Here is a 12,655-nt window from a genome sequence, read left to right as displayed (position 1 = left end):
TTTAGTACGTTTAAAGAATTTCATTTAAAAAAATATAGCAATATCATACACATATTAAATAAAAAAAGCTTAATTTCGTGGTGTAATTAAAAAAAAATAGTAAAGTATATAAAAGTTATTATATTTTAAAAATATTGGTGGAACTAGTAGGAAAAAGTCAACAGAGAAAATTTTAATTTTAATCTTTTGTTTAATATAATTGGTACAATTACTAAAATACCCTTAAAACTACTAATTGGGGTAACTAATACTAAGGGTATGGGCGTAGCCTAGTTGGGGCCGGAGGGGGGGGGGGTTGCCCGACCATCCGAACTTTTTGCTTAGTAGTGTCCGGTATGTAGTTTTCGTATAGAAATTTTTAGGTATATACGTTTTCGACCCCTGGTTTTGTAATTTTTTAGGTATAACTTTAGATCCAGTGACTTCCGACCACTTGGTCGGAAATCTCAAGCTTCGCCACTAAGAGGCTTATGTCTAAGCAATATCATCCATTGGATATTTAGATGATCTAGATCTGTTCTCACGGTTTTTACTATTAACATGGTTTGTATCGAATCTTATCTCATGAATTGATTTTTAAACAATATAGGTAACATCACCTTAGTCATTAGTCTTGAAAGAATTGTTTTTTTATAGGAAACCACCAAACAAGTTGATACCTAATTTGGATTATTAACATTTTTAATAAATAAAGTATGAATTTGAAGGTGTCACTAGGTAATAAAATAGTACAATATAAATCGAGATATGCTCAATCTAAACTCTTATAATTTTATATGTTGACTTCGGTGGACCATAATATCCTTATAATCATCTGATCTCAATCTTGCATTTAGCAGTAATGACGACAACAAGTGCCATTTGGTTTCTAATATTTTTGACGGTTGGCTTTCATCATGTCCGATACAACGCTATTACCTTGGAGCAGCCTTATAGGACGGCATTTCACTTTCAGCCTCCCCAAAACTGGATGAACGGTAACTTATTCTTTTTCTTTTAATGTTTTTTTAAACGACCAACTAAAAATTTATTAAAATAAACCCGGTTAACGAAAACTGTGAACACATGGCTTTTTATTTCAATTTTTGATTGTTTTTCTTCCTCTAAATATTGTGATTGTTCTGTGATGGTGCATATGATTGGTGGATGGTTCAATGGGCGTAGATCCTAACGGTATGTAACTCTCACAACTTTCCTACATTCTTTTGTTTTTTTGGATAACTTAGGTTGTTGATCAATTCTAAAAGCTGAGATTAGAAAATAGCTAACTTGGAATGACTGATTCTAGTTTCTAGGAAATTTTCAAGCAATAATATTAGGCTAAAGGGTGTGAGGATTATGGTTGGAACATTATTCATCACCTAGGAACATGAATGAAATGCTACACCATCCCCTTGCCTGATGCACTATGGTTTGCATGGATTAAACCATAGCAACCATAGTCCTCCTTTTCATTTTTCAAGAAATCCTTTCTTTTTTCTTTAGACAAAGTTAAATTAAAATAAATAAGGGGATGGTGGTTTGGGTCATGACCACACCCCTAGGATAATGGTTTTGGATGGTGGATTAGAGGTGGGTGCCATGCCACTAACGTGGAGGGTCATGGTGGTTATGAGGATCATGACCACACCTTATAGCCTTACGGAAGTAAACGAGCCAAGCCACTCATTAGCTGTTTGAGATCGACTTGCTAAAAGCTCGAATCATGTTGAGCTTAAACGAGCCCGATTCCAAGCTTGAGCATAAAAATAAGCTTGCTTATAAAACGAGTTTAATCCTGAGCCCAAAATTCACTTAGTCAAACCTAAATAACTCTATTATATATGATTTTCTAATGTATTAAATATATGTTTGCATAGTATCTATATTTATCCATAGTGAAAGATAATAGTTGGAGGACACTTGTCACCATTCTAGATCCTGTTTGGCAATAAAGTTCCGTTTTGTATAACCACAAATCCTTCTTGCTGCTAAATTTTTAGTCAATTGGAATCTAAGATTTTAAACTTTAAAGTTTAAGTTTAATTTGTATCAAAATATCAATCATCAGATCATACCCTTCAAAAGTTTTCGCATACTTCCGCCATCAAAAGTCTGGAGTGGTCTACATACTGTCTTTAACATTGTTTTATAAAGATATGTAACTAAATACAAACAATTTAAATAATGTATTATAATCTATTTCGATGGTTGTTAAAGCTACCCGTGTGGTCACACGGGCCCTACACCTAGTCTATATTTATCCATAATGAAAGATAATAGTTGGAGGACACTTGTCACCATTCTAGATCCTGTTTGCTTTTCTGCCTCTCTTTTCTACTTAATTATGGATATTTATTATTTAATAATTGATAGTTATAATATTCATTAACAAGTGAAATTAATGTAAAATTAATTATGAATTTTCTAAAAAAATTATTTATTTTTTTTACTTCTTATATTTAAGTTTCAAAATATCACCAAATTCCAAATTATGTTAGTTAAAATATTAAAAAAAAGGAAGAATTATGATAATAATTGTTTTTATAAATGATTTTTAAAATTTTCAAATATTTAGGGGCTGTTTGGTAGCCTCTTAATGACCATTCAGATACTACCTCTTAATGGTTTAAAACCTCTGAATGAATAAGAGGTAACCTCAAGTCTGAATGGTTAAGAGGTAACATCTGAATGGTAAATCATCACATGTCACATTCTTCTACCTTCTCATTGGTAAAATTCTTAATGGTTCCATTAAGAGGTAGCCTCTTAATGACCATTCAGAGGCTACCAAACAGCCCCTTAATGTGGTTGGATAGTTATGTGAAATGATAAAACATAGGTGGTATTAAAAAATTCAAATATTAGTTCTTAATTTTTTATGTGTTAATATTGTCGCATATTTATAATTGTAATTCAGTTGAATTAACACTTATCAGTTACATCCAAAAAAATTAATACATAGTTGAAAGAGAATGTTTTAAAAGTTAACTTAACAAAATTTTTAAATGTCACGTCAGATTTAATTTAAAAAAAATATCTTAACGACTGTATGTGGTAACATATGATATTATATTTTATTCATCCCGAGCAATACACATATGTTGGCAAGTATTGGAATATTTAGCATGGATCTTGAATTGTGGTAACTACAAAATGAAACCTAGTCGAAAGTGTTTTCTTTTCTACCTGGTGTATCTATGCTATTGATGACTTGGTCATCTGTGTACTATATTAATGGAAATAGCAAGTTAATTATAGTACAAGAATGGTGTGAGATTGTTGAGATAAACGTAAGGACAAAGGAGATGAATGATTTTTTATTTTTGCCTATTACTTTTTTCAAGACATCAATGGCGCAACCTGTACTGAAACATAGTTTCACCACATGTTTAGTTATGGTATTGTCTTTAGTAGTTTTATTGTTTTTGGCTGTGTTATGCTATTTACTATTATGTTTGTGGTTGTTTTTATGTTTGGTGTAGTGAATATTAAATCTTTAGTAATTAATATGGTACTTTAATTGGGTTTACTTTGTTTAGAATACATTCATTAATGTTGATTGCATGAAGTGAGTGAAGTATACAAAACTATTTTCATGAGTTATACAACTTATGAGATGAAATTGTAAAATTTAGTACGCCATTAAACACATTATATGTTTGATTGCCATTGCTAGTTTTATTATTCTTACTATTTTCATAGACATATAATATGTATAGTTCTTTTTTTTTTTGTTAATTTTATGATGGTAACAACTCCTACATTATTCAACTTGCAACTAATTAGTTAAACATATTAAATTATGCCAACTAATATCAGAATTCGAGTTAGTATGTATGACAATTGAGCAACTGCTATACTTACGAATCCCAATTGGATAAGAAGTCACGTGATCTTAAATATACATATAGTTTAGATGTTGTTAATCCTAAATACATGTCTCAGCGGACGGGTAAACTACTAGTTTATTTTTATTACTAAGTATATAACATTGCATTTATTCAAGCCATGTAATACACGAGATTCTAACGTAGTTTATTATTTTGATACAAATAACCAAATAACCTATATTATGTTAGAATAAAAATTTTAATTATGAATGTCTATAAAAAGAATTCTAAATTAATTCATACATAAATAAACAATAAAGGACCTGAGCCCGAGCCGAAGTTGTGATTGATCTTAAAAATAAACCATTTGTTCTATCATCCAGGACTTATGTACTACAATGGAGTTTACCATCTTTTTTACCAACACAACCCGTTTGGTCCGCTATTCGCTGTTCAAATGTATTGGGGTCATTCAGTATCACATGACTTGATAAACTGGACCCCACTCGAACATGCATTTGCCCCAACCCAACCCTTCGACATTAATGGTTGCATCTCTGGCTCCACAACAATCCTCCCCGGAAACAAACCTGTTATATTATACACTGGAATCGATTCTCAAAATCGCCAAGTTCAAAATGTAGCCGTTCCAAAAGACCCTTCCGATCCATATCTTCGAGAATGGGTTAGGTACACTGGCAATCCCGTCATAAACGTACCCGAAGGGATTCAACCTGATGAATTTCGAGATCCCACCACCGCGTGGCTTGCTGACGATGGAAAATGGCGGGTGACCATTGGAGGTCAGAAGGATAAGGCAGGAATCGCGATTCTTTTCCGGTCTGAGGACTTTGTAAATTGGACTAGACACGAAGAACCACTTTATGAGGTTACAGGCAGTGGTATGTGGGAATGCCTTGACTTTTTTCCGGTGCATGTTGATGGCACCAATGGAGTCGATACATCTGTAACGAACCCCGCTGTAAAACATGTGTTGAAGATGGGAGTCTATGATTATGCAAGAGACTACTACTTAATTGGGGATTACAATCCTGTGAAAGAAAAATATGTTTCGCAAGATGAATTAACACTTGACTCGTTGAGATATGATTACGGAAAGTATTATGCTTCAAAGTCATTCTATGACCCTGTGAGAAGGAGAAGGATCTTGATGGCTTGGGTAAATGAATCTGATTCCGACGCTGATGCTATTGCTAAAGGATGGTCTGGACTTCAGGTAACCATAAATAAATTGTCACTTTTTTTAAAAATTGTGGTAATCATACAAGATTTATTTATGAAATCATGAATTTGCTTACACCATGTAGTCGTTTCCAAGGAGTGTTTGGCTCGATCAAAACCAGAAGCAGCTCGTACAATGGCCTATCGAGGAAATTGAAATGTTACATGAAAACGAAGTCAGTCTCCGAAATGAGAATCTTGAAGATGGATCACTACATGAAATTCTAGGCATAACTCCTTTGCAAGTAAGTTGTGAAATCTTAAGAATCCAACTATCCTTTGGCCTCTTTTGTTATATATTTGTATGTATGTTGTGTTTGTTATTTTATAGGTGGATGTGCAGATATCATTCAAACTAACTAATTTAGAAGAGGCCGAAATACTAGACCCGAGTAGGCTTGATCCACAACTTATTTGCAGCGAAATGGATGCATCAAAGAAAGGCATATTTGGCCCATTTGGACTCTTAGCTTTTGCTTCCCATGACTTGACTGAACAAACTGCAATCTTTTTTCGTGTTTTCCAACATAATGGACGCTACATTGTGCTAATGTGCAGTGATCAAAGTCGGTTAGTTTTCTTCTTCTAAATTTTACCCATTATAACATTCAAGGGGTGACAACTCATGTTCCACTAGTCTCCTACCAGTGGTTTCTTGCTTCCACTGGTTTCCTACCTTCAACCCTTGAAGTGGTCCTACTTGTTAGCATGGTATTGGTGGGGGAAAAGTGTTCTTCCTAACCAGTTCTCGTGGTTATAAAAGAATTTAATCTCCAATTAACATGTCTAAAACCTTATATATATATTCTAGGTCTTCTACAAGGAAAGGGCTTGATAAAACTACATATGGAGCATTTGTCGACATCGATCCTCAACGAGATGAAATTTCACTTCGAGCATTGGTGGGCAACTAATGGGTAAACTTGTTCTTTTATTGAGGTATTTGAATTTAGGATCTAATCTAGTATTGTTTGGGATATATATATATATACACAGATAGATCACTCTATCGTCGAGAGCTTTGGAGGAGGAGGAAAGACGTGCATCATAGCTAGGGTTTACCCAACATTAGCCACTAGAGACGAAGCCCATTTGTTTGCATTTAACAATGGAACAAAAAGTGTGTTGATCACTGAGTTGAGTGCTTGGAGCGTAAAGAAAGCTCGAATTAACATCGATGAAACTATTGGGTGTGCAGATGCATAACCTGAAGAAGATGGTTGGTTCATCTCATTTAGGGAATTATGCTATTATATTGGAAGTAGTTAATTAGCCTACTTAATTACATAATCTGAATACTTAATCATGATTATGAACATTACATTATTAACTAAAATAAGCTTCTATGTTTATGTTCAAATTTGTATATGAGTTTTTAAGTTTTTCGCTTGTTACTCGGTTGCTCCTCAACGTGGATGGACGTTACTTTTTCTAGTTAAGTCTATGTGAAATAACGAAACTACTCTTACTATTAAAAATAATACTTAAAAATTAAATTTACATATATATATATATATATATATATATATATATAGGATTAGGTTCAAGAGTGAACACTAGTGTAGCTTGCGAACTGAGTGAACTAATCCTGGCCATACACGCGTGTATATCAATGGCCAAGATTTGATGTTGAAATACACTAGTGTATTTTACGATTTGATGATGAGATCCTAGCCATATGTGACTGTAGGATCGTGAGACGATCAAAACGAGTCTATCAGAAGAGTTCTCGGTCTAATCAGAGGCGGAATTCATTGATTAGACTTTGTAACAGCTTGATTCACTCTTAATTGTCTTGTTTTATTGATATAACACAATTTCAGATCAAACGACACGTCGGCAGCACTTTGGTACCGGAATCACGAACGTTGCAAATGACTTGACATGAAAGGTATTTATAGGTGTGGGTATTTCGTATGAAATAACCAAGAGTCATTTCGTGCGAAATGACCAAATGTCATTTCGTACGAAATAGCTTCTTGCTATTTCGTGTGAAATCAACCATCCACACACAAACCCTATTTTCCTCATACTACGTGCCCTGATCTAACATTTCTATTACAAGACTCGATACAAGACGAAGTCGACAGACATATGCACCAACCGACTCCCCCTTGGATGTTGACGAAGTCTTCGATGTCGAGTCTTCACAGTCTTCAGCCTTGATCAGTCTTTTGGGCTCTTTCAAAGTATCTAACAATGTAAGCTTCCTTCAATCTTTTCTCTTATTCTCTCATCACAAACTTTCCCTTTGGATGTTAATCTAACAATCTTCACATTTTCTTGATCAGATCTCTTGATTCCTTAAGTTCTTCAATCATCAGGAATCAAATCTGGTTCTTGCATCTTCAGACTCCCCTTTTTCTAGCATCCTCCCCCTTGAATTGTGCTGGGATCGTAGTCTGGCCTTCACAGGATCAGGATCGTGACCTGGCTCTCTACTTAAAATCAGAACCCTGGCTAACCTGCACATCCTCTACCTCATAATAAATTTCACAAATTTAAAAATTTTGACAAATTTATTCTCTATTTTCCACTTGTAAAAACAAACTTAAAAACATGATTTGACATTTACAATCTCTGATGACCACTCGTAAACATATTATCTTTCTGTTTCAAACAAATTTTCCAACCTGTTCATCATGTTTAGCACTTGGAATTTTGAACATCAGCTTTTCAATATTAGTTGTCGAAAATCTTTTTGTATTTTTTTAAAAAATTTATGCTAAAACACACTGAAAATCTTTTTGGATTTAAAAAAAAATGCAGTAAATAAATATTTACAGACAATATTTTTGTGAGTTTGTGTAAGAGGATCATATCAGTTTATGAGACAAATCACCAACACTGTTAAGCTTTAAACATTTTAAGTTCTAAACAATTCACTTAGATTGTCAGTATACTGATCCACTTAAATTTTCATACAAAGTTCAACTGTTTCGAAATACAAAATTAATGTTTTAAACACTTAAGCTTATTCGAGTGTTCCACCTCAGAATATACTCCCGTATCCAGATTTCTATATTCAGTCTTACATGTAAGTGTACACTAATGATATCTGTAAACGAGTAAATGCAAAACCATGAGAGCTCAGGTTAGAACTTCCGTTCAGACAAAGAGATGATGGCTCGTCTTTCGGTGTGTCCCGTTTGGGGATCTTTTCTTCAACAACACATGATTAGCATTTTACAATGTTTCATCATCTTTTATGCTGAGGGCTGGCTTTAATATTAAAGCTTAAGGAAAGTATTATACGAGGACTAGGCTATTGCTCCCGCAAAATCAGAAGTCCTGGTATAATACCCCAGATATCACCACGCACAAAGACCTAGTATGTTAGAAATAGAAAATCTTTCAAACAAGATTTCGGGGGTTACCCATATATCCGAGAGATGTTCCCCATGAAATAAGCAAGTATTCGTATTTAGGTTTATATCTCATAAACAATCTACTAAATGAGTAAAAACCTACTGACACATCCTCAGTGAGATCATTTATCACATTAAACATTCCATATCTTTAGCGTGTTGTGATAGTCCACTGATGTACTATCATTTCTTCTTATTACAACAAAACTCATTTTTTGTTTTATAATGTTTTTGACTTTTTGGATTTTATCATGTTTTTGGATTTTTCAAATTTTCGAAATTTCTAAAAATTTTTACTCCCCCCTAAAATCAAAATATGTTTCAATTTTGATTTTCTGGGAAAATTTGAAAACAAAACTGTACAAACTTGACAAACTGATTTGAATTGCTTCAACTCACCATCCACTTGGCATAAACAATCAGAACTCCCCCTAACAACAAACTATTTTCCCATTATAATTTCAAAACACTTAAGTTTGTTTTAATCAAAATGGTTTTTCCAGAAAATTAGTTTTGTTGATTTTACAACTTGTAAGAATGGGGTTATGATCATCATTTTGTTTTTCAAACGATTTGAATGAAAGTTAAATCAAGTTCAACTTAATGACCTTGATTAACCACTTGTAGGAAAAAACCTCTTTCTTAACCACTTGTAGAAAGATGCCAATTCCTACTCCACACTTACCAACCTGGGAGTTTCGGAAAGTCAGGATTTCAAGTAGAAAAAGCTGCCACCCAAGTCTGACCAGCATTGGGTGATTTTGATACACATCTATCCCACCATCTTTTCGAATTGTAGAATTCTTTTGCACCTTTAACCTTCCCATCAACCATTTTCCCGAAAATATGTTTAACTTTTCCATTAAACACTTTTTCAGCATCAAATTCTTTCTTACCAACAAAGAATTGATCTGAAATCTCAGTTTTACCAACTTTTAACTTCAAGTTTTCTTTTGTCAATTTTGGAAAATTTTCATCGTTCAACTCTGGAACGGAAATCTTCTCACTTTTCACAACAACTAACTCCTCAGATTTTGACGAGTCAGATTCATTGTCAGAACTACTCTAGGATTTAACAACCCATTTTTGTTTGTTCAAATCAAGTTTTCTTTTGTAAAAACGTTTCGAACTTTCACCAATTTCGAAAGTCGAGTCTTTGAACATTTTGATCTTTTCTGTTGATTGTTTTGTTTTATTAACCCATTTTTCTTTCATCTTTGGGTTAGAAGAAACTCCCTGTTTTGAGTTGTTGGGCTCTGGACAATTCCAAGCAATGTGTCCAACTTCATGACATTTGTAACAAGTTCTTCGTTCAACCCTTTTCTCAGATTCTTTCACCATCTTCTTTTTCTTCTCAGCAAGAAACTCTTTATTTGTCTGTCTCCAGAATGGTTTCTTCAGTTCTTCTTCTGAACTTGTACCTGAAACAAATTTAGTTTTTGGTTTATAAGTTTTCTCATTTTTATAATTTTTGGGGGGAATGAAACCTAATCCATTCTTTTTGAAATTACCGTTATGGTTTGGTTTCTTTGAAAACCAGAACCAGAACTGTAACCTTTTTTCTTGTTCAATCTCTGTTGAACTCTTGAAGTGTACTTTTTAGGTTTTTCATGAAGATTTAAATCTTTTATTTCAGAAATATTAATTTCTGTTAATTTGAAAACCTGTTTGATCATATCAGTTTTGACACTTCTTATTGGAAACTCCTCATCAGAAAATAATTTATCAGAATCATTTAAAGTATACGCTACTTTAAACATTTCGTCATTCAAATTATTTTTCGATAACAAGAATTCTTTATTGTAAACCCGTTTGACTGGTGAACTCTGACTCTTGTCTGGTGAACTCGAACTTTCAGATTTAGACTCCGACTTTAACTCTTCATCCATATCCAACACCTGATCGACCACTTTCTTTAACAACTCAGACTCATGATCAGTGTCAGACGCTGTGAATATGACATCAATGTTGTCTGGTAACTCATCAATGGTTTCAGACTTTAATTTGATGTTGAGAGCCTTATTTAATCGTTCCTCATTTGGTTTTCTGGGAGAATAACTTTCATAGATTGGAGGCGGACACTTGTTATACTTGACACTTTGTTTCTTACCAGTATCTGTATCCTTCTCTTTATCTTGGAAAGCTTCAAGACCTGCAATAGTAGGATAAACTCGGTCAATCAAATAATCACAAGTTGTATAACTCAACAGCAATCTTTTGATTCTTTCACTTTCAATCTTTTCGAGTTCCAAATCCTGCTTCAGTTTTGCACAGTCTTCAATGTACTCATTGATGACTTTCTGCTTCGTCATTAAAGTAGAACTCATCATCGTCTAAGCAGCTCCCATTTCTAAGTTTGTCTTGTTTAAACTATCAACAATCTTGTTTAGCACATTATATGATTCCTTCACATACTTCACATCAGACAACAGTTTTTCTTTCAATTCTTCAAGTTCACGAATCTTCTTGTTTTTTTCCTCACAATCTTTGCATGATTCCAGACATTTCGGACAAGGTTTCGTGATCTCAACTATCTTTTCAACCTCGATAATCTTCTCAACTTCGACTAATTTTTCAACTTCAACAATTTTCTCAACTTCTACGATTTTCTCAACTTCAACAATCTTCTCAACTACCTTCTCAATCATTGATTCTTCATCAAATTCTACTTTTATTTTACATTCTTCATCTTCAACTTTCTCTGTTAAACTTTCTTCAACTTCTGCTTTCTCAGCTTCCAGTTTTTCTTTTTCTTCAACAATCCTTTTTTCTTCCAACTCTCTCTTCAATCTGGCAGCCTTCTTCTCATTCAGCATCTCAACCTTATCTGCAAAGAAGAAACTAAAACTATCAGTATCCAGGCCTTTTCTAGCTTTATTAATATACTCTTCTTCATCATCGGTATTTGCATCACTTCCTAATTCTTCAAAAATCGGTATTCTTTTTGGACCATCTTTCCGGATTTTTGCAACAAGTCCAGAACCAGGTGGCATGTATTTATCCCAGCTAAAACCCTCTGCAACCTTTTCATCATCTTGATTAACAAGGTAAGCTTTCTTCTTTCCGTCTTCAATAGCACGGGATGATGACGGTTGTTCTTGTTCAATTTGATGAAAAATTGATATTTGATAATAATCATTCTTTCCAGACTGATCTTGTCTTCTGTTTGCTTCTTTATTTTTACATTCTCGTTTAAAGTGTCCCTTTTCTTTGCAACGAAAACAAGTGACCTTTGATTTGTCAAACCCTATCGGTGATGTACCAATTTCACGAAAATCATCTCTACCGGTGACTTGTTGAAATTTTTCTGCTCTTCTTACAGCACTGGCTAAACACCACTTGACATCCATCAACTCAAGTTCTTCAGCATCAATCTGGTCATAATCCTCTTTGGTGAACATCGGATTTCCAATTCGACTAGAAACTAAGCTTTCATACGATTCTAGCATAGTGGCAAGCGATGCCATGCGTTGCTTAGCTACTTCTGGAGAGAGATTTTGACCATTTTGAATGTTCAATGTAACATTGCATTGCATATTCGTTGAATTCTGTCGCTGAGGACTTGGTGTTGTGAAATTCGGATCAAAACTTGAATATGAAGATGAATATCCACCGGTCTGAGTTACTGTGCTACCGTTTGTTCTAGAAGAACTGTCAGCACTGAAAGCAGTCTTAATCTTTGGGATTGGAGTAACTTCAAAGTTGTTTCCTCGGTAGTATAGACTGACATCTTGTTGAGCATTTGGATTATTCATGATTGCTGTTTTCTGGATATCCAATTCATGTTATTCAATTTTCTGAATAAACTTCGCCAAATTCATACTTTTAGTTTTTCTCATGTGTTTTAAGATCAGCAAATATGTTCCCCATTTATTCTGTGGTAGCGCATCAGCTAGTTTATCAACCCATTCATCATCATCTTTCTTGATTTCTAATCTTCCCATTTCCAGAACAAGATGGCAATATCGATCAATAGTCGCTTTTGTTGTTTCTCCTTCAAATGCTACAAACAAATCAAATGATTTCTTTAGTAAAGCTTGCTTGTTCTTTATCATATCAGCACTTCCCTTAAATTTGTTAATCAACGCCAACCAAATCGATCTTGCAGTTCCTTCATGTTGAAGTAACACAAAAATATCTTCTTTTACGGATTGTTGGAGAAGACTAATCATCATTTTTTCACTGGTGTACATCAATTTCTCAGCAGTTGAAAAATCACTAAACGCTTTTTCA

At 33.9% G+C, this 12,655-nt stretch overlaps 1 protein-coding gene across 1 annotated transcript; it reads left to right on the top strand.

Moving 5' to 3' along the window:
• The first annotated feature begins 810 nt into the window (after nt 1-810).
• LOC110873013 (beta-fructofuranosidase, insoluble isoenzyme CWINV3) lies at nt 811-6,420 on the top strand. The gene is made up of 7 exons (XM_022121914.2): nt 811-977; nt 1,165-1,173; nt 4,196-5,049; nt 5,141-5,299; nt 5,386-5,624; nt 5,866-5,956; nt 6,051-6,420. The coding sequence occupies exons 1-7, from the start codon at nt 842-844 to the stop codon at nt 6,258-6,260; spliced, it is 1,698 nt and encodes a 565-aa protein (XP_021977606.1). The 5' UTR covers nt 811-841; the 3' UTR covers nt 6,261-6,420.
• The last annotated feature ends 6,235 nt before the right edge of the window (nt 6,421-12,655 follow it).

Source organism: Helianthus annuus, chromosome 8, assembly GCF_002127325.2.
Source record: "Helianthus annuus cultivar XRQ/B chromosome 8, HanXRQr2.0-SUNRISE, whole genome shotgun sequence".
In the NCBI taxonomy this organism is placed as follows: domain Eukaryota; kingdom Viridiplantae; phylum Streptophyta; class Magnoliopsida; order Asterales; family Asteraceae; genus Helianthus; species Helianthus annuus.
This window is presented reverse-complemented; position numbering and strand designations above follow the sequence as displayed.

Coding starts and splice junctions, on each gene's coding strand:
- LOC110873013 (XM_022121914.2), top strand. CDS start 842: ATGACGACAACAAGTGCCATTTGGTTTCTAATATTTTTGACGGTTGGC. Junction 5,300..5,385: donor TAGGCATAACTCCTTTGCAA/GTAAGTTGTGAA, acceptor GTTATTTTATAG/GTGGATGTGCAGATATCATT. Junction 5,625..5,865: donor ATGTGCAGTGATCAAAGTCG/GTTAGTTTTCTT, acceptor TATATATTCTAG/GTCTTCTACAAGGAAAGGGC.